The 22,825-nt window shown below is 42.2% G+C and overlaps 1 protein-coding gene across 2 annotated transcripts in view; it reads right to left on the bottom strand.

Moving 5' to 3' along the window:
• Positions 1-2,443: 2,443 nt before the first annotated feature.
• LOC310639678 (arylsulfatase D-like) overlaps positions 2,444-22,825 on the bottom strand; it is a 68,708-nt gene continuing 48,326 nt past the window's right edge. For both annotated transcript variants that reach the window (XM_083361512.1, XM_083361513.1), the window contains 3 exons: positions 16,123-16,285; positions 14,801-14,922; positions 2,444-4,322 (listed from right to left, as the gene is read on the bottom strand). In XM_083361512.1, coding sequence (XP_083217638.1) covers positions 3,967-4,322; positions 14,801-14,922; positions 16,123-16,285 — 641 coding nt within the window. In that variant the 3' untranslated portion in view covers positions 2,444-3,966. The remainder of the gene's footprint in view (positions 4,323-14,800; positions 14,923-16,122; positions 16,286-22,825) is intronic.

Genomic DNA, 22,825 nt, shown 5'->3' with positions numbered 1-22,825 from the left:
TAAGACTCTGCTGATACACTACCTTACCCTTATGTTCTATTCTATCTATCTTAGATGCCCTTTGCTTCTTCCTTAACAAATAAGCTAACCATCTACCTGGTTTATTGGCATTGCAAAAAGTAATATGTCTAACATACCGTAAGTTAGTTGCCACTTGATCAGCCATCAACTTGTCGAACTGTCCCCTTAATAAATTAATTACCTCTTTAATCTTCACATCTGATGGGTTCAAAATTAAAGCCTTTTCTTTTTCCCTAATTTGATTCTTTAATTCCTTCCTCCTGAATTCCAAATTGCGTCTGTATTTGTTATTCAAATATATTAATACACCTCTCATATAAACTTTACTAGCATCCCAGACCATTTCAATAGAAGTGCCTTTATGCATATTAATTTTAAAAAAATCCTTCATTTGTTTTTCACATTCTTCCACATTTTCCTGATTTCTAAACAAATTCTAATTTAGATGCCAGGAACGCCTATCTCTATTATCTTTTTCTATCTCTAACCAGACTGGACTATGATCAGACATAGTTCTTGGACAAATCTTAATCTTCTTAATCCTAGAAAAGAAATCATTAGTAATTAATATAAAGTCAATCCTAGAAAAAGATTGATGTCTATCAGAAAAAAAGTATAGTCCTTCTCTTGCAAATTTCTTTGTCTCCAAATATCTCGCAATTCCAAATCGTCCTTCATTTCAAAAAAAGATTTAGGAAGTTTAGCATGACTTGGTATACTTTTAAAAAAAAACCTCTTGTCCATTTGTACATCCAAAACACCGTTCCAGTCCCCCATAAAAATAAAAGATTTATAATCCCACTGAGTAATCTTGCTGTGTAGTAAACTATAAAAGTCTGCTTGTTGTTGATTAGGAGCATATAATCCAACCAGAAGTGTTTTCTTGCCTTCTATTAACAGTTCAATTATAACATATCTTCCTTGTTTATCTGCTTCAATTAACTCCGCTGTCAAGGTATTCTTAACATAAACAACCACTCCATTTTTCTTATCTGTAGCAGAGGCAATAAAATGTGTACCCAGTCTTGAATTTAATAAGTACTTTTGATCCGTAACTCTAATATGTGTTTCTTGTAAACAAATAACATCATTCTTAAATTGTTTTAAATATTGAAAAACTTTCTTTCTCTTCTGTGGTGAATTTAAGCTATTAACATTCCAGGTTAGAAACTTTGTTGCCATCCTTCACGACCCAAAGCTTTTGGAGCGCTTCTTCCAAAATCACCTGCACTCTCTTAGGTCGCGCTCCTCCCACAGCTTCACTATAAGTAAGTTTTGGAGGTGCCATCATGACTTTCTGCTGTTCTTGCTCTTGTCTCATTCGTCTTGAAGCAGCACGCGTCATCCTCTGGTCTCTGGTCTCCTCCGATGATACTGAAATTTGATCCACTCCTGTAGCTTTCTCATCTATCTGCGTTGTTCCTTCAGCACCTTGTAAATTCTCACTGCGTAATTGAGGCTCTCCCTCACCATTCTTCTTTGTAGATTCCAAAAGTGGTATGGGGACTGCTTTTAAAACATTACTATAAAAATCACGTGCCTGCAACACTGTAGTAAGATGATGTCTTATGCCTTCATGCATCACCACCCTACCCACTGGTATCTCCCATCTGAACTTAATATCACGTTGTCTTAATTCTTGTGCCAAAAAGGCGAATTCCTTCCTTCTCCTTAGGATTCTTGGAGGGATGTCTTTTAAAATCAAAACTTCTTGCTCAGCAATTGCAAATTTAGTATTGTAAAAGGCTTGAATAACCTCATTTCTAATTGCTCTCTTTGTAAAATAAACCACCACATCTCTGGGTAATTTCCTTTGTCTTGCAATCCATGAATTAACATGGAAGATTTTATCTATATCCTCCATAATTGCATCTGCTGGTCGCCCCAGCACACCTTCCAAAGCCTCAGAAACTATTTTCTTCAAATTTTCTTTAGGATCCTCTTTTAAGCCTCTAATTCTCACAGCAAACTCCATCTCATGGTATTGTACCAAGGTCAAGTCACTATCAAATTTATCCACCACATTTTCAGTCTCTGTCATTTTTGCATCTAATCTGATATTATTTTGGCTGAGGTCTTCCACTCTCTCGTCCAAGCGCTCTATGCATATAGCCATGCCTTGAAATGCAAGTAAGATGTCTGCCCTTATTTCTGTTAACTTCTCATCCAGAAGCTCTGTAAGCTTTTCATCCAAAAGCTCAACTAATTGTTGCGATTGCTTTTTCATAGCCTCTTGCAACACATCCTGCAAATCTTTAACTGTAAAAGTTGGTACAGGTGCAGGTGCAGGTGGCATTGAAGCTTGTAATGAAGATTGCTGCACCGGAGAAGCCCCCACGCTTCTAGGAATTTTAGAAGATTTGGCAGCCATTTTCCCTCACTATTGCCTGCTACGCACTTTCACTTTCAAACTCCACAAAGTCCATTGAGTTAAAGATCATAAATTCACTTTCACCTGAATCTCCTGTATCGCTCTGTCTGCATCCAGGTTCTCTAAAGTTCTCTCTTGCTGGCAGGGATGGTTGCGGACGCCCTGCTCGGCTCCAAAAAGCCCGGAGCAGAGGCGCCCCGCAGTCCGGAGCAAACTCAGGCTTCGGGGGGGCTCAATCCTTCAGCCACCAGAACTTTAGCTCTGGCGGCCCCGGAGAGCTCTACCCCTACCTGAGCGCTCACCCCCTCCTCTTCTCCCGAGGAGTGGGCTTCCAAGCCGTCAAAACAGCTGATTGGTGCTGTTTTCGGCGGCTCTACGGAGCCGGCGGGACTGACAGCCAGAATGGCTGCCTGTGGCGACGCCTTGCCACCCGGAGGTCCCCAAGAAGCTTTTCTCATGGACGTTCGTCCATTGCCACTTTGCCTGTTTGTCCAACATAACAGAAGGAGCCCCAAACACTGCTCAGTTTCTATTTATCCGAGCTGCCGCTAGTCGGCAGCCAATGAGATTAAATAGTAACTTCCTGCCTTAAAATGTAAAGTAACAACTCCAGAGACAAGCTGTCTGGAGTTTAACCATAATGGCTGTTAACCATTACACACACAGTTTACAAGCAACTTATCTCAATACATAACAATGATGATGCCAAAAATGGTGAAATATGCATTTTGTTGTCACCATACAAGCTCTGCTCTTTTGTGCCTGGCTACAGTCCTGGTCTGATGCTGAACAAGGACAATTGCAACTGGCAATTCTCTCCCCCTAAGCAATGTGGTCATAAAGTGTGACATCATGAAAATATACTTCTTTACATATACTATTTTTTTCTTTAGTATATTTTTTATTTTCTGCACATACAAATTTTATTTTTTTTGTATTAGTTTTTATGGTTGTAAATTGTAACCTTTTAATACTATAAAAAATTTGGAGGTAAGCACGGTATCACGTGACTGCTCCGACTGATGACTGAGGCAGTTGCCTCAGTCCAAGTTGCCCTGGTTAATAGGTGAATCCAGCATAATCACAATTTTCTACATTTAAAACCTCTAAAACCCATTATGGAGAAATAGAAGATGAGAAGCAAGTACATATGTATAATGGAAAACCAAGTTTTGGAAATGACAGTTGTAAGTGTACCAGGCTGCTGGGTCATATAGTATCATTATGTTTAGTTTATAAAATCCTAATTAAAAGTAGAGGGCTCTGAGACTCACATGACGTTCAGTGTAGAATGCTATGTTAAAGCAAAACTCATGGAGAGTAATCTAGGTCTCCCTTACTGAATGGAAATTAATAAATTGCAATAAAATCTATTTCTATTATTTATGTCATTAATCCTGGAAACACAGATACCCAAAACAAACCACCACCCCAAGCTGAGATGGAATCTTTCTTTGCAACACAACACATTTTAAACTCTCTTATATCCAGTGAATGCTATGCTGTTTAGAGGGTTTATTTTTCTAGACGTGATAAAACATGAAAAACAAACAACTTCAAAAATGATGACTATATTACATATTGTTTTCTTTGTCACAATAACAAAATGGAAATGACCTACAGCATGGTTGGAGCCATGGTTTCCAGATGATATTGTAGAAAGACAGCTGTTGTGGGACAGGAGTGAGAGTTTTGCGATGCTCTTCTCTGGCTTTGTTTATTCTCTCAAGAATTGTGTAAAATTGTGGTTCACTGTCTGCTGACAGAGGCATGGCTTCTGAAGGGTCTCTTGAGAGATGATACAGTAGAGGAGGATCATGATGGGTGACCCCTTCTCCAGAACATGGACAGTACTTAATATGATAACAGGCTCCAGATCCTTCAGGTTGGAAAATTGGGGTCACATAATGGGCTTTCCACACCTTTCCACCTGATGGGAAAGAATCTGATTGATTAAAATGGAAGCAAACAATGAACAAGTTTTAAACAGTCTAGTTTTCACCAGTATAACTGTTTCAATTCTAGTGTGGCCATTGAGACAAGCAATCTTGTTATGTTGCCTGTATTCATGTATTCATTTTCATGGAAGCCCATCAAATTTGAGCAAGTTGATGGTTCCCTGGTGGGTGGGGTCTAACTGCCTTCTACTTGACTGAACCGGGGCACCTGAGGCTAGGGGACCACCAAAAGACTATTAGGTTTGTGGTCACCCCAAAAATGGCCAAGGCGGCAATTTTAGGATTGTCCTGGCTAGGTAAGTGGAGCACCAAGGTCCATTGGGAGAAAACTGCAAAGTGAGTAGTAATGAAAAGGAAGAGCCTGACCTCCCAGGGGTAAAGAAGGGTGGGTCCATACCAGAGAGAAAGGTAAAAGGAAACCCCAAATGCAGCAAGGCATCAGGGGGAGGAGCAGCAGAGAATATTGAGAAGGAGTGTGACGTGCTGTCCCCTCATTGCCCCACAGACTGTACCATTGAGATTCTGCCTGGACTGAAACTCCCAAAGCAAAAAATGTATTCCATGACTCCAAGGGAAATGAGGGAGCTGAGGGACTACATCAATAAGAATTTGGTGAGGGGATTTATCCAAGCAGCAAAATCCCGAGTGGCAGCCCCTGTGCTATTCAAAAAGAAGAAAGATGGGTTGCTTAGATTGTGCATTGATTTTGGTGGAATTAATGGAGTGTGTGTGAAAAACATGTACCCACTCCTCCTTATGACAGGCAAGTTGGAACACTTATCCAATGGGAAGGTTTTCACAAAATTGGACCTGAGTGAGGCATACTATTGAGTGAGAATGAAGGAAGGCAACAAGTGGAAAACTTTCAACTGCACCCTACGAAGCTACCAATTTAAGGTGTTGCCATTTGGCCTACAAGGGAACCCAGCTGTATTTATGCAGCTCATAAATGAGGTGTTGCATGAGCACCTCTACAAGAGAGTTTTGGTTTATCTGGATGACATCCTCACCTACTCTGAGAAATTGGATGAACATGTAAAACGTGTGTGGCAGGTGCTGAAAAAACTTTTGGATGCTAAGCTATATGCCAAACTGTTAAAATGCGAGTTTCACAAAACCAGCCTAGATTACCTAGGTTACAGAGTGTTGTGTGAGGGGATGGAGATGGACCCAGGGAAAGTGAGATCCATCTTGGAATGGCAAGGTCCTCAGACCTGTAAGCAGCTACAGAGCTTCTTCTGTTTTACAAAGTTTTACACCCAATTCATCTCTTCCTTCACCAAGACTGCCCTGCCCATCATGGGACAATTGAAAATGGCAGGAAGGGGAGAGAAGCCCTGGCTGATCCAGCCCTTGAACTGGATGATAGAAAGCTAAGCGGCATTTGAAAAAATTGAAAGGGGGGACTTCCGGGTGGCAAGGCTCCGCCGCCGGCAGCCATTCTGGCTGTCAGCCCCGTCGTCTCCGTGGAGCCGCCGAAAACAGCGCCGATCAGCTGTTTTGATGGCTCGGAAGCCCGCTCCTCAGGAGAAGAGGAGGGGGTGAGCGCCCAGGCAGGGGTAGAGCTCTCCCAGGCCGCCAGAGTTGAAACTCTGGTGGCTGAAGGATCGAGCCCTCCCGAAGCCTGAGTTTGCTCCGGACCTCAGGACGCCTCTGCTCCAGGGCTTTGGAGCAGAGAAGGACAAAGCAACAATCCCTGCCAGCAAGAGTGAACTTCAGATAACTTGGATACAGGCAGAGCGGTACAGGAGAATCAGGTGAAAGCAGGTTTATGATCTTTAACTCGGTGGACTTTGTGGAGTTTGATAAAAGTGAAAGTGCGTAACAGGCAATAGTGGGTGAAAATGGCTGCCAAATCTTCTAAAGTTCCTAGAAGTGTGGGGGATTCTCCGGTGCAGCAATCTTCGCTACAAGCTTTATGCCCCCCCTGCACCTGCACCTGCACCAACTTTTACAGTGAAAGATCTGCAGGATGTTTTGCAAGAGGCTTTGAAAAAGCAATCTCAACAATTAGCTGAACTTATGGAGGAGAAGCTTACAGAAATGAGGGCAGACATCTTACTTGCATTTCAAGGCATGGCTGTATGTATAGAGCGTCTGGACGAGAGAGTGGAAGATCTCAGCCAAAATAATATCAGATTAGATGCAAAAATGACAGAGACTGAAAATGTGGTGGATAAGATTGACGACGATTTGACCTTGGTACAGTACAGGGAGATGGAGTTCGCTGTAAGAATTAGAGGTTTAAAAGAGGATTCTAAGGAAAATTTGAAAAAAATAGTTTCAGAGGCTTTGGAAGGTGTTTTGGAGCAATCAGCAGAAGAAATTATGGAGGATATAGACCAAATATTTCGTGTTAATTCGTGGATTGCAAGACAAAGGAAATTACCCAGAGATGTGGTGGTTTACTTTACAAAGAGAGCAATTAGAAATGTGGTTATTTAAGCTTTTTACAATAATAAATTTGCAATTGCTGAACAAGAAGTTTAATTTTAAAAGAGATCCCTCCAAGAATCTTAAGGAGAAGGAAGGAATTTGCTTTTCTGGCACAAGAATTAAGACGGGATATTCAGTTCAGATGGGAGATACAGGTGGGTATGGTGGTGACGTATGCAGGCACGAGACATCGTCTTCTTACAGTGTTACAGGCACGTGATTTTTATACTAATGTTTTAAAAGCAGTCCCCATACCACTTTTGGAATCTAAAAAGAAGAATGGTGAGGGAGAGTGCAGATGAAAGATGGAGAATTCCACAAAGTTACAGGAGTGGATCAAATTTCAGTATCATCGGAGGAGGTTAGAGACCAGAGAATGACACGTGCTGCTGCTAGACGAATGAGACAAGAGCAAGAACAAGAACAGCAGAGAGTTATGATGGCACCTCCAAAACTTACTTACAGTGAAGCAGTGGGAGGAGCGCGACCTAAGAGAGTGCAGGTGATTTTGGAAGAAGCGCTCCAAAACATCAGGTCGCGAAAGATGGCGACAAAGTTTCTAACCTGGAATGTTAATGGTTTAAATTCACCACAGAAGGGAAAGAAAGTATTTCAATACTTAAAACAATTTAAGAATGATGTTATTTGTCTACAAGAAACACATATTAGAGTCACGGATCAAAAGTATTTGTTAAACTCAAGGTTGGGCACACAGTTTATTGCTTCTGCAACTGATAAGAAAAATGGAGTGGTTATTTATGTTAAGAATACTTTGAGAGCGGCTTTAATTGAAGCAGATAAACAAGGAAGATACGTTATAATTGAACTGTTAATAGAAGGCAAGAAAACGCTTTTGGTTCGACTATATGCTCCTAATCAACAACGAGATTTCTACAGTTTATTACACAGCAAGATTATTCAGTGGGATTATAAATCTTGCATTTTGATGGGAGACTGGAACGGTGTTTTGGATGTACAAATGGACAAGGGTTGTTTTTTTAAAAGCACCCCAAGTCATGCTAAATTGCCTAAATCTTTTTTTGAGATGAAGGATGACTTGGAATTGTGAGACATTTGGAGAGAAAGGAATTTGCAAGAAAAGGACTATACTTTTTTCTCCGACAGGCATCAATCTTTCTCCAGGATTGACTTTGTATTAATTACTAATGATTTTTTTTCTAGGATTAAGAAGATCAAGATTTGTCCAAGAACTATGTCTGATCATAGTATGGTTAGAGATAGAAAAAGATAATACGGATAGACGGTCCTGGCACTTAAATGAAAATTTGTTTAGATATCAGGAAAATGTGGAAGAGTGTAAAAAACAGATGAAGGAATTTTTTAAAATTAATATGTATAAAGGTACTTCTATTGAGATGGTTTGGGATGCTAGTAAAGCTTATATGAGAGGTGTATTAATATATTTGAACAATAAATATAGATGTAACTTGGAATTTAGGAGGAAAGAATTAGAGGATGAAATTAAGGAAAAAGAAAAGGCTTTAATTTTGAATCCATCTGATGGGAAGATTAAAGAGGTAATTACTTTATTAAGGGGTCAGTTTGATAAGTTAATGGCAGATCAAGTGGCAACTAATTTACAGTATGCTAGACATAATATTCTTTGTAATGCTAATAAACCAGGTAGATGGTTAGCTTATTTGTTAAGGAAGAAGCAAAGGGCTTATAATATAGATAGAATAGAACGTAAGGGTAAGGTAGTGTACCAGCAGAGTCTTATCAAAAAGACTTTTGTTGATTTTTATTCTAAGTTGTATGCTAGAGATAAGAATAGAGATGCAGATATAGATTATTATTTGGTAAGAGCTAATATTCCTGTTCTTACGTAAGAACAAAAGGAAGGGATGAATCAATTGATAACTGATGAAGAAATTTTTTTAGCAATCAAACAACTGAAAGTGGGCAAATCGCCGGGTACGGATGGATTGACTGCTGTGTATTATAAAAATTTACAGTTAGAGATGGTGAAGCCTTTAAGGGAATTGTTCCAGAAAATTCAAATGGGAGGAGGGGTACCTCCGTCTTGGAAGACTGCTTTTATTTCCTTGATCCCGAAGGAAGATCAGGATGTCACCCAAGCAAAAAATTATAGACCAATATCAGTTTTGAATACGGACTACAAGATATTTGCCAAAGTTTTAGCTAACAGATTAATGAGGGTAATACAACAAGTAATTCATGGTGATCAAACTGGGTTTATAAGTGGTAGACAAATGAAGAACAATGTGAGACATATAGTAGATTTGTTGGAATTTTTGGAGAGAAACAATCAGATCCCTGCAGCATTGATCTTCTTGGATGCTGAAAAAGCCTTTGATCAATTGGATTGGCAATTTCTGATGAAAGTATTAGAGAAAATGGAATTTGGGGATAAATATTTACAACCAATCAGGGCAATATATCAAAAGCAAACAGCCCGCATAATAGTTAATAATAGTCTGACTGAAGTATGTAATATTGAAAAAGGTACAAGGCAGGGGTGCCCGTTGTCACCTCTATTATTTGTTTTAACATTGGAAATAATACTGATTAAAATACGTGATTTGGATAAAATTAAGGGAATTCAAATTAGAGACCAGGATTATAGATTGAGGGCGTTCGCAGATGATCTGGTTGTTACAGTGACTCAGTCTGATTATTCAGTTGTAGAATTGATGGAGATAATAACGCAATATGGGAAAGTTTCTGGATTTAAGGTCAACATACAAAAAACTAAAATGTTGTCTAAAAACAGGACAGTATCACAAAAGGCTGTTCTAGAAGAGCTAACGGGATTTGAAATGGTTAAAAGGGTTAAATATTTGGGGATATATTTGTCACCCTCAAATGTGAAGTTATATAAAAATAATTATGGTTGTTAGTATATGGTTGTTTATGATTGTTTTTTTCTATTATACCTTGTATTTAGCTCTGGGAAGTTGGGGGGGAGGGGGGAGGGGGGGAGGGAGGGAGGGAGAGGGGAGGGGGAGGGGGGATTGTTAAAGATAAACTGTATGTTAAAACTTTTCAATAAAAAAAATAATTATGAAAAGTTATGGGGAAAATTACAAAAAGAATTAGATAGTTGGAAAAAATTACAATTATCCTTATTGGGAAGAATTGCAGCAGTGAAAATGAATGTTTTGCCAAAAATTTTCATTTTTATTTCAAATGATACCTATACTTAAAATGGATTTAAATTTGGAGGAATGGAAAAAAGGAATTAATAAATTTGTTTGGGCAGGGAAAAAGCCACGAGTTAAATTTAAGATAATGCAAGATACGCGTGAAAGAGGTGGTCTTAAAATGCCTAATTTCAAATTATATTATGAAGCTGCTGGTTTGTCAGCGATAAGTGACTGGTTTAATTTAACACAAGCGAGATTATTAAATCTTGAGGGTCATGATTTGTTATTTGGATGGCATGTGTATTTATTGTATGATAAGAAGGTGGATAATGTGTTTTAGATACATATTTTAAGGTATGCTCTGTTGCGAGTTGGGAAAAAGTACAGACAGAAGTTAAATTATAAGATACCTATTTGGGCAATACCTAAACATGCAATAGAAAATATAAATGTTGGATTTAAACATGATGTGACTACATATAAGGAATGTATGGCAATTAAAGTCATATAATATTTTAAAAGAAGAAAAGATTGTACAAAACTGGTTTCAGTATGGGCAATTACAGGCTAGGTGGAAAGAGGACCAGAAAACTGGTTTTTCAATGATTGATGAAAATTTGGTAAAGCAAATTAGAGATCAAGGTCAAGCACATATAAAAAGGATATATCTTGCATTGACAGAAATTGATTCAGAGATGGAACTTGTTAAAGATTGTATGATAAAGTGGGCTCAGAATTTTCAAGAAGTTATAACAATGGATACTTGGGAAAAGATTTGGGTGAGAAATGTAAAATTTACACAGGCCCAAAATTTAAGAGAGAACTTTTACAAAATGTTTTATAGGTGGCATTTAGATCCTAAAAAATTAGCAAGTATGTATCTGAACTGCCAGCCCAAATGTTGGAGGTGTGGTTGTGAGGATGCAACGTATTTTCATATATGGTGGACTTGTAAAAGGGTTAAAGCTTTTTGGATTAAAATTTGGTGGAATATGCAAAAAATATTGAAGAAAAGGATAAAGTTTTGTCTGCAACTGTTTTTATTGGGTATTATCACAGATACTACCGTTGTGGACACTAAGTTGATGTTGAATTTAATTACGGCAGCGAGACTTTTAGTAGCGCAATATTGGAAGAAGGAAGAACTGCCGACTATAGAAGAACGGACTTTAAAAGTTTCTAATTTGGCAGAAATGGCAAAGATTTCAGCATATTTGAAAGACCAATCGCAACAGAGATATTGTGGAGTGGAGAAGATGGATTGATTATATCCAGAATAAATATGGGACTAAAAAGTTTCACTTAGCAGTTGAATAAGTAGTGGATTTATATGATGTATAACTAGCTTGTAATTATTTTATTAAGAGTTAAAGTGCAATAGAATTTAATATTTTATTGTTGTTTGCATATTTTAGATTATGTTTGTTTGTATTTTTATACCCTGTATTTAGCTCTGGGAAGTTGGGGAGGGGGAGGGAGGGGAGGGGAGAGTTGGGGAGGTTTGGGGAGAGGGGAGGGGGGTGGGAGGGGTTTTGTATTAAAAAATGTACTGTAAAACTTTTCAATAAAAAAAGAAAAAGAAAAATTGAAAGGGCTGTTCATGGCTGAGCCAGTTTTAAAACATCCAAACCCAGAGGAGCCATTTGTAATTCAAGAAGATGTCAGGAATGTGGCCATGGGAGCAGTCCTCCTCCAGCAAAACCAGGAGGAGAAGCTGCAACTGTGCACAAACACGTCCTGAAAACTGAACCAGATCGAGAGTGCACCGCGTGGGAAAAAGAAGACTTTGCAGTGTGGTGGGTGCTTGTAACCTGGAGGCAATTCCTGGAGGGGAGTAAAAACCCATTCAAGATGTGGATTGACCATAAAAACTTAAAAGCCCCTCCCAGAAACTTTCCCCCAAGCAAGTCTGGTGGGCTCATTATTTCAAGTGGTTTGACTTTGACTTGAAATACATTTGGGGGGGGAGAATTTCCTGGCAGACGACTTGTCCTACATCCCTCAGTATAAGAGTAATCAAGAGGAGGTGATGAACTCCATCATCCCTATGAGGCAGCAAGCAGCACAAGCACCATCAGGCAACAAAAGAAAAAAGGAGCTCACCTCCTACCAATGTTTTTGCCCAGCAACTAAAACAGGAGATACAAACTGACATGTGGTTTGGGGCTTATTAAAGACAGCTAACCCTGAGGGATGGATTGGCATGGAAGGGGGACAAGCTGTACATCCCAGACAGTTTGCGACTACAAATTTTGGAGCATAGCCACGATGCCAAGCACATCAAGGTAACCATCAGTTTTGGTGGCCAAAGATGAAAAAGGATATTGAAAGCTATGAAAAAAGCTGTGCTGTGTGTACAGCCAGTAAGAGAATTGCAGGAAAGAGGCCGGGGTTGCTGCAGCAGGTTGCTGAGTTGACCAGACCCTGGGAGGAGATAGCCATGGACTTCATTGTGGAACTACCCAAGAGTGGGGGAAACACTGTGATTTGGACTGTTGTGGACCTGTTCTCCAAGCAAGCCCATTTCACTGCATGCCATGGACTCCCCTATGCCCAGAAGCTAGCAAAGATGTTTCTGCAGCACATTTAGCATCTGCATGGGAAGCCCAAGTGCATCATTTCAGACTGAGGGGTCCAGTTCACTGCTAGGTTCTGGAGAGAATTTATAAGGATGATTGGGTCCTCCCAGGGGCTTAGTTCAGCTTTTCATCTGAGTACAAATGGGGCCACAGAATGAGCCAATGCAATGGTGGAACAGTACCTGCATTGTTATGTAAATTACTAGCAGTCTAACTGGGCAGGGCTCCTGCCATTCGCTGAAGGGGCATATAATAACATGATACACAGTAACACAGGTTTCACTCCTTTTAAGATAGCCACAGGGCTAGAATTTGCACCTATGCCAGAATGCCCTCAGGAGCCTCCCTCCTCAGGCACTTTAGCTGAGTGGGTAGACTCATTCCAGAGTGTCTGGAGCAACATTAAGAAAGTTTAAACAAAGCAACAGGAAACCAGAAGAAACAGGCAGATAAAAAGCAAGCTCCTCAGGGGACATTCCATGTAGGAGATAAAATGTGTCTGTGTACAAAATATCTAAAGTTGAAACAAACTTGCAAAAAGCTAGGTCCAAAGTACATAGGGTCCTTTACCATTGTAAAAGTCATCAATCTGATTACTAGAGTTAAGGCTGTCCAGAATACTGGGTAGAGTACAACTGGTGTTTCACTGCAGCCTGCTGAAACCATTTCAGGGTTCTAGGATGAGATCAGTTGAGAAAGAGGCCCCGGGTCCCATCATTGTGTGTGTGTGTGTGTGTGTGTGTGTGTGTGTGTAGACACATTATGAAGTTAAAAGGATCCTACACTCTAGAATCCACAAGGGTAAGTTGTAGTCCCTAATCCAGTGGAAGGGTTACCCTATGTTGGAGGCTACATGGACAAAAGCCCATAATGTTAAGGTGGATTGCTTAATAGAGAAATTCCATAATACGTGTCCCCGGAAATTGGGACCCTCATGTAATGTGTGCTTATTGTTTTTTAGGTTCCTTCCAGTTTCTAGGGGACCAGCCTGTCAAGCTTCAAAGAAACTTATTCTGCTTCAGCCATTGTTGTTTTTTAGCTTGCCAACAGACCCTGGTGGGAGGGGGGAATGATTGGAATGCTTATCACAGGTGTGTGAGCAGTCCATTGTAAGAATCAAGGTCATCGGAGAACTGTTGGCTGGGAATTGAAGATTTTCTCATAACAAATGTCTGACACTTAACTGGAGAATGTGACCTGCACTATCAGAGGGGAAGGGAGGTATACCAGTGGTGGTGAACCTATGGCATGTGTGCCAGAGGTGGCACTCAGAGCCCTCTCTTTTGGCACACATGCCACTGCCGCCAGCAGCAGCAGGTCCATCAGACCGCCACTGCCGCCCGGAGCAGAAACCCCGCCCAGGAGGCGAAGTGGCCAACTAGTAAGCTTGAGTAGAGGTGGTAGAGCAGAGGTCACCAACCACTGTTGATTAGTGGACTGGAAGAAAATGGAGGGGAAGCATTTTACATGCGTGCTTGCGCACACAGGGCCACAAACATGTATGTGTGGCAAAAGGAGTGGGGCTAGTGCCTGCGTGATACTTAGTAGCCCTGCCCCATTATTGCGTGGTACAGCGCGGCAGTGGCCATTTTTGCACCTTGCAGCACAGTGGCCCATTTTTGTGCCCCCGAGTTTTGTGTGCCAGAGGCATCACTCAGAGGCGCCTCCCTGCCCCACCCCGAGGTCACCACAATGCTTATGCAGCCCTGGCAGTTTGTGATAAATAAGCGGGTTTTGGATTGCGGTTTGGGCACTTGGTCTCTAAAAGGTTCGCCATCACTGTTATATACTTTTAATTTACTGTTCTGGCACCATTTTAACTAGAGCTGGTTTTCTATTCATTAGTGCCAATATGCTGTGCTCAATGAAGTTTTGCATTAGAGATTGGAATGTCTCATCTGTGCTTTCTTTGTTGGGATCATCAATTGGAACCTTGACACCGTAGGTCAAAGTAACAGTTTTTGATTGAACTGTAAAGCAGAGATATGACTTTTCTTTATGAAAACTAAAAGAAACAAGATACTGAAATACCGATCCATTAATTCTTCAAAATATTGACATTCCATCATCTTTCAAGTAGTACAGAGTACTATATCTATTTTTGTATGCAGGTTTTTAAAAAATAATTTATTTTGACATTCCTACATTTGGAAAGGGGTAAAAGTGGAAGGAAAAAAAATTGTTCCAATAGAGAAAAGTCAAATCAAAATGCAAAGCATATCAGTTTTGAGGTCATTTCAACACATAACCCTGCAAGTTAAAACACAGGCAAATTAGGATTTCTTTGGAGGAACCCTTGACACTTACTCTCCTTCTCGTACCACCGCACTGCATGTAAGTATATTCCACAGTAATGAAACATAAATTCATGCTCTGAATGCTGAACCAGTCCATGCAGCAAAGGCATCAAATTCCGGCCATCAATTACCCTAAAAGGACAACAAGCACAGATTTTCAATAGATGTACTTGAAGTAATTCAGAGCCTTGCATTAATAGTCCAACAACTGGACATTTGTTAATACATTTGAATGAATATAGCTGGACATCTACTATATATACAGTCAAAATCCCTTGAAATTCCAAATTCTTGTACCTGTGAATTTTCTGGAGCATATGCAGAATTCTTCAGCAAGAAATAATTCTCTATTTACTTCTGTAATTTCTAAAAATATTGTGATTTTGAAGCCTTCATTGAAGTGAACTGGAATTTCTGGTTGGAATGATGTTCTGAGAACAAAATACTAATCTCATTGAAAATAAATGAACAGACTTTGTATGCTAACTTAATTGATTAGTTCTTATAAGAGGAGTGGGAGAGACTTTGTGGCAGAATAACATCATTTTCTAAATGTTACTTTAAACAAGGAAGAAGATAGAACAGTTCTTCTATGCCCTACTGTATTTATTTATTTTTTGCTTACTTTGAACAAATGGAAAAAGGAATAATCATATCAACTAAAAGGCTATTTTTGGATTGTTTTCTTCCTTAGATGGGAACTGTTAGTTAAACTGTTTTTTTAAATAGAATTCCTGAAAAAGGACACTTCTGTATTGCTGCCAATAAGACTCCATAGACATGTTCATGAAATCATGAAGAGTCAACCTTACTTTTAAGAGATCTTACTTTTATATGGGAACAAGAATACTCAGTTTTCTCTCAACCACCTCCGAAATATTATTTTTTCCATTATATTGCTACAGGCAAGTCTATGTTGGTAAAACTTTCTACCAGTGTACTGGGGTTATTTTGGACACTGTAAGTGCTATTCCATGGGAAGAATAGCAATTCAGCAATATCAAACTATTTCCCATCCATTCACCCAGCCATCTGGACTTGTGTTCCTAAATGTAGAACAAATATTCTGCTTATATTACTTTTGATCATGCAACTGCTTTACCTCATTTCTCAAAATTTATGAAAAATACATTTACTTCTTTAATTTGAAACCTCCCAAGTTTTCCCATTGCTTCATCCACCTTTTATCTTTTAGAATAAAATCAGCATAGTTGCAGAATGGAAGGAATAGTCTGAAATATTCTGAAAATCAATAAATCAGAATATAGCAAGTCTGTACCATTAAGTACTTTTCAGCAGTTTTAGGGATATTACGTTCTGTAGCATCCATACCTGTCTTGTGGCACTGTTTCTCCAGCCAAATGAACCAATGTGGAAAAGATGTCCATTAAGCTTGTTGGTACAGCAATCTCTTTGCCCTCTGGCAGCACTCCTGTCCATCTAACTAATCCTGGAACACGGATTCCTCCTTCCCAACCTCCCATGGCTTTTCCACCTTGAAATAACATACAAAACCATGTCATGATTATATGTGTGTGTGTGTGTGTGTGTGTGTGTGTGTGTGTGTGTGTGTGTGTGATGGTTCCGACAAATAAAACTCTTCAAAGAACTTCAAGGCATTGTTTACCTTAAAGAATCTTTATTTGAGTAGCATAGCATCAGCACATACATAGCAAAGCCAAAATCTGAATTCCACTCCCCTGAGCACATAGTATCAAGCACAATTCCCTCCTCTAATTAACAGTCATAAATCACATTCTCCAATTAGTTTGGAATGCAAGCTTTCCATCCTGTTCTCCAACCCACCATTTCTTATCATCTCTTATTTCAAAAAATCTTGGTTCTCACACTGTTACAATATTGTTATGTCTAACTAACTCCCATACACATTCCTCCCCCCCAGTATCATCTAATTCCAACTCTAAGAGTAAAACATATATACATATACATACATACTGTACATACATACATACATACATACATGTGTGTATATGTATATATATATATATATATATATATATATATATATATATATATATATATATATATATGTGTGTGTGTGTGTGTGTGTGTGTGTGTGTGTGTGTGTGTGTGTGTGTGTGTAAATTACTAACAAAGAATTAAGGGAGACTGAAATGCATTTCATATCTCCCCTTGCAGAAGCTAACAAAGCGAGAGAGATCCTGTGGCTCAAGAGGTAAAAACAACTGCCTAATGTGCAATCAGCCCAGGTTCGAATCTCAGAAGGGTATGGCTGACTGATGAAAACTAATAAGTTTGAAATGCATTTCTGTCTCCCTTAATTCTTTGTTAGTAATTTACACAAATGTTAACTATTTAGATTACCTTGCTAGGCCCCAAACATTGGAAAAATCTTTATTTCCTGTTTCGGCCTAACCCAAGGCCATCCACAGGCAGTAGTCACAGCAGTGACTATGTTTTTGTAGATTTTATATGTTATATGTTTGTAGATTATATATGTTAATATATATATATATATATATATATATATATATATATATATATATATATATATATATATATATATGTTTTTGTAGATTTTCACAGATACAGGTATGTAGGTCTTGGCATATTCGGGACTTTTCCCGTGTAAGATTGAGAGTGTCTTGGCGATGTTTCAATGAGGTCCCACTTGTCATCTTCAGGCTGCTGTCTTCGGCTTCGTGCTTGTGTGAGCAAAGTGTGATCGGAGCTGCTGTCTCTCTATAAATATTGGTGGGGTTGTGTGTTGTAGTGGCTTTGTTGCTGTAAGCAGGTTGGCTGGCTGTGTTGTTACATCCTGATTGGATGATGGAGTTATTGTTTGTATCTTAGTCGGCTGTTTTGTAACATCCTGTGTGGCTGAGGTGTTGGCTGTGTGCCCATTAGTCTTTTGTGTTGTAATGACTTGGATGATGGGCTGTGTGATAACATCCTGAGCTCTAGTGTAGTGATATCTTGAGTTCTGGGCTGCAACATCCTTGGTGGTTGTGACATCCCGAGCTTTAGTATTGTAACCTCCTGAGTTCTGTGATGTAATGTCCTGAGCAGAAGGCTGTGGTGTAACATCCCAGGCTCTGGTTTGGCTCCAAGTTTGCGGTCTAGCTTTGTGTTCATGGTGTGTGTCAGTTTGCTTTGTGTGGGAGTCAGGAGGGGGTGCAGCAGCTGGAGATGCCACCATGGTTTAGTTTCTGGATGGTGGTTGCATTTTGTCATTGGGGTGGGTTTGGGTTTGAGTCTGGTGAGGATGATTGGTGGTGGCATCCTATGTTGTTGTGGGTCTGGTGTCGGTTTTTGTGGCTGGGATTCGTTTGTTGACTAGGGCTAGTTTCCAGATGTCTGGTAGGCGGGAGGTATCGTCATGTTTATTCATGTTGTGGGGGTGTTTCTCTATTTTGATGGCTTCTGTAATTATTCTCTTCTTGTAGTGTTCAGTTTTGGAGATTAATTTCTCAATCTTACACGGGAAAAGACCCAAATACAGTAGGCCAAGACCTACATACCTGTACCCCTGAAAATCTATGAAAACAAATATCTTACCTCTACGGGGAGGAAACCTTCCTGCTGACCAGGACCTACGAGAAACTCAAAGTCTGAAGAGCCATCATCTTATGCGATCTCACATTCCTACACAACTGCCGAGACAAAAACGTGATCCCCACATGCTTCCAACTAAAATTCCACTCTAAAACCTCAGCCTCCAAAAGGATCCTGAAAAGAACTGAATTAGCCCTAATCAGAAATGAATTGCACAAGAAACGATTCCTAGTAGACCAAACCAACAGGGACCTACTCACTCTTCACCTCAAACCCAGCAACAAAATCCACCCAGCACTATGGGACAAATCCAAACAACTAGTCCTCTGGAGAGCAGAAACAGAAACCTCCCACAAGACAGACACACACACCAACAAACTCCACAGACTAGAAAAATGCCGAAAGCAACTCATGAAACAAACAGTACATAACATATCAGACAGGACCCTCACCATAGCAGAAACCAACATCCTTTCCAGAGGATTCAACTTTGCAGTCGCCCCCAAATGCATCCCCACTGAAAACATCATATGCGAAGTTGAAGCCACCCTAACCAAAATCAACCCAGATGAATCCAATAAAATCAGACTTGAAGTCACCAATGTCCTCCACTCCAGCAATCCACCTAAAAGCAACTTACACAAAGAAGAACAAAAAGCACTCATCAACCTGAGGAAAGACAACAACATAATTATTCTCCCAGCAGACAAAGGTAACACCACTGTGGTGATGAACACATCTGACTACCAAGCCAAACTAGCCAACCTACTCCAAGACCCCGCTTACGAACTTCTAAACACAGACCCCACCACCTACTTAGAAAAAAACACCAAATCCAAAATAAAAGCCTCTCCCATCAGTGAAGAGATCCAGCAAAGAATCATCTCCAGAGAGAAATCATCCAGATGCCCCAAGCTCTATGGCCTCCCCAAGATACACAAAGAAGGAACACCACCCAGACCAATAGCTCCATAGGCTCACCTCTACAGAATCTTAATAATTTAATTTAATAATTTGATTTCTATACAGCCCTTCTCCCGAAGGACTCAGGGCGGTGAACAGGGCAATACACAATAAAAATCGAATACAAAAATTAAAAAGCCATTAAACATCATGCCCATAAAATCAATACATATTAAAGTTAAAACTAGTTTTAAAAACCCAACCCCATCCCGTCAGACCAGGCCAGCTTGTTCAAAAAAGAATGTTTTGAGATCACGTCGGAAGGAGCGAAGGTCGGGGGCCATCCGGAGCTCAACCGGTAAGCGGTTCCAAAGGTCTGGCGCGCCCACAGAGAACGCTCTCCCCCTGGGGTCACCAATCGGCATTCTTTGATCGGCGGCACCCTGAGGAGGCCCTCTCTGTGGGAGTGCACTGGACGGAGGGAAGTTGATGCCGGCCGCAGGTGTTGCCGTAGGTAATCCGGACCCATGCCATGAAGGGCTTTGTAAGTCATAACTAACACCTTGAACCTCACCCGGAGAGCAACCGGTAGCCAATGCAGCTCGTGGAGCAAAGGTGTAACATGGGAGTATCGGGGAAACTCCCAAGACAACTTGCGCGGCTGCATTCTGCACAAGTTGGAGTCTCCGGGTGGACCTCAAGGGCAGCCGCATGTAGAAAGCATTACAGTAGTCTAGACGAGAGGTCACGAGCGCATGAGTGACTGTGCTCAAGGCATCCCGGTCTAGATAGGGCTGCAACTGGCGCACCAGGCGAACCTGGGCAAAGGCCCCCCTAGTCACAGCTCCAATATGCTCTTCCAAAGAGAGCTGTGAGTCTAGAAGGACCCCCAAGTTGCGGGCCCTATCTACGGGGGGTAATAGCTCACCCCCCATGGCCAATGATGGAATAATCGGAATTTCCCAGGATGCCGGCACGAACAGCCACTCAGTCTTGTCAGGGTTGAGTCGAAGCCTGTTCCTCCCCATCCAGACCCGGACCGCCTCCAGGCAACGGGACATCACGTTGAGGGCATCGCTGGGGTGGTTTGGGGTCGAAATAAAAAGCTGGGTATCATCAGCATATTGGTGATACCCAACTCCAAAACCGCGAATGATCTCACCCAGCGGCTTCATATAGATGTTGAACAGGAGAGGCGAGAGAACCGATCCCTGAGGGACTCCACAAATGAGAGGTCTCAAGGTCGATCTCTGCCCCCCTGCCAACACCGACTGCCAACATCCCAGAAGGTAAGAGGAGAACCACTGGAGAACTGTGCCTCCCACTCCTAACCCTCTGAGACGTCGCAGCAGGATACCATGGTCGATGGTATCAAAAGCCGCTGAGAGGTCTAAAAGGACTAGGACAGAGGAGCAACCTCTGTCCCGAGCCCGCCAGAGATCATTCACCAGCGCGACCAATGCCGTCTCCGTGCTGTACCTGGGCCTGAAACCCGATTGGTACGGGTCTAGGTAATCAGCTTCATCCAAGAACAAAGGGAGCTGCTGCGCCACCACGCTCTCAACAACCTTCACCAAAAAGTGAAGGTTGGAGACCGGACGATAGTTGTTTAAAATTGCTGGGTCCAAGTCAGGCTTCTTGAGGAGGGGTCTCACCACCGCCTCCTTCAAGGCGGCAGGAAAGCTACCCTGACTCAAAGAGGCCGTAATCACTGCCTGGAGCCAGCCTCGTGTCCCATCCCGGGCTGCATAAGTCAGCCAGGAGGGGCATGGGTCCAACAAACACGTGGTGGAGCTCAGCTTCCCCATGATCTTGTCCACTTCTTCAGGAGTCACAGGATCGAACTCTTCCCAGATTAAATCGACAAGGCCGCCCGTATCCTCTTCGTCAGACTCTGCCCAGTCGGAGTCCAAACCGGTCCGGATCTGAGCGATTTTGTCCGACAGAAATCGACTAAACTCCTCGGCTCGACCCTGCAAGGGTTCCTCCCTCACCTCCTGATTAAGAAGGGAGCGAGTTACCCTAAACAGGGCGGCCGGGCGATTATCTGCGGATGCGATGAGGGTGGCAAAGTGGTTAGACCTAGCCACCCTCAACGCTGCGAGATAAGTTCTCATAAACGACCTTAGTCGTAACCGGTCGGATTCGGATCGGCTGGACCTCCAACAGCTCTCTAGGCCCCATCTCCGACACTTCATCTCGCGGAGCTCCATGGAGAACCATGGGGCCCGTTGAGATCTGCGTCGGGTCAAGGGCCGCATGGGTACAACTTGGTCGAGTGCCTCTGTGGCTGCCCTTTCCCAGGCTTCCACTAGGGCATCAACCGAGCTGTGAGTAAAGGAGGCAGGTGGGGGCCCAAGCGCCGTTTGGAACCGCTCAGGGTCCATAAGGCGTCTAGGGCGGAACCATCTTGTTGGCTCAGCAACCCCACGACAGGGAGTGGCAAAACGGAAGACCATCCACAGGAGATGATGATCGGTCCTTGACAGGGGTGAATTAATTGGAGAACCCTCCCCAAGATCATCTAACCACCGTCCGGATAGAAAAACCAGATCGAGCGTGTGACCCATCCCCCCATGAGTTGGGCCCAGAATAACCTGCTTCAGGTCCATGGCCGTCATGGAAGCCATGAACTCCCGAGCTAACTCAGATGATCCCCCCAGGGATGGTAGGTTGAAGTCACCCAAAACTATAAGTTTGGGGAACTCAACCACCAACCCTGAGAGGATATCGAGAAGCTCAGGCAGGGCTGCTGCCACGTGTCTAGGTGAAACATACACCAGCAGCAAGCCCAACTGAGCTCTGGGACCACATCTCAGGAGGAGGTACTCACACCTGACTATCTGGACCATGGTGGCCTCCCGCGGACATAAGGTCTCCCTTGCAATTACTGCCACTCCACCACCCCTACCCTGAGCCTGAGGCTGGTGCAGCACCCGGAAGCCTGATGGGCAAAGATCAAGCAGGGGGACCCCGCCCTCTGGGCCCAACCAGGTCTCCGTAATGCAAGTCAGGTCCGCATGCTCCTCCTCAATCAACTCCTGAATGAGAGGAGCCTTATTCATTATGGACCTGGCATTAAAATACATGAGCCTGAGCTCAGGTGGCTGCTCATCCTCGCTCCCAGTACCACGAGCTGAAATCAGAGGGTCGGAGCGCATCACCGCTTGAAGACAGCGGGGACGCACTCCCGGATATTGATACGGCCCTCTGTTCATACACCTGCGGCCATTCCCTACCGCCGTGGGAATAGGCAATCCCACACCCCGCTCCGGGGCCCCGTAGGCCCCCAACCCAAGCCCCACCACGGCGTGAGCAATCCCCGGCCTGGTCTGAGAAACGGTTGGTGGAACCCCCCCAGTCTCCAACCGAACCTTCTTAGAACCCTCCCCTCTCCCTAACCCCATAAAAATTGAGCTAAAAAATGCACCAGGGGCCTCTTATTAAATTTGTGATGGAGGCTCCTGCCCTTGCCCTTGCCCAACCATCTCTCAGGGTCCCAGTAATTGGGCCCGTCATCAAGAGGATAGGTTGAAATGAAGGCGGGTCGCACCCAGGAAGGGGGGGCACCCCTGAGTGCGAGTAAGTCCGTGTC

Source organism: Vipera ursinii, assembly GCF_947247035.1.
Source record: "Vipera ursinii genome assembly, chromosome: 4".
Lineage (NCBI taxonomy): Eukaryota > Metazoa > Chordata > Lepidosauria > Squamata > Viperidae > Vipera > Vipera ursinii.
Note: the sequence above shows the minus strand (reverse complement) of the source record. Positions and strands in the feature narration are given on the sequence as shown.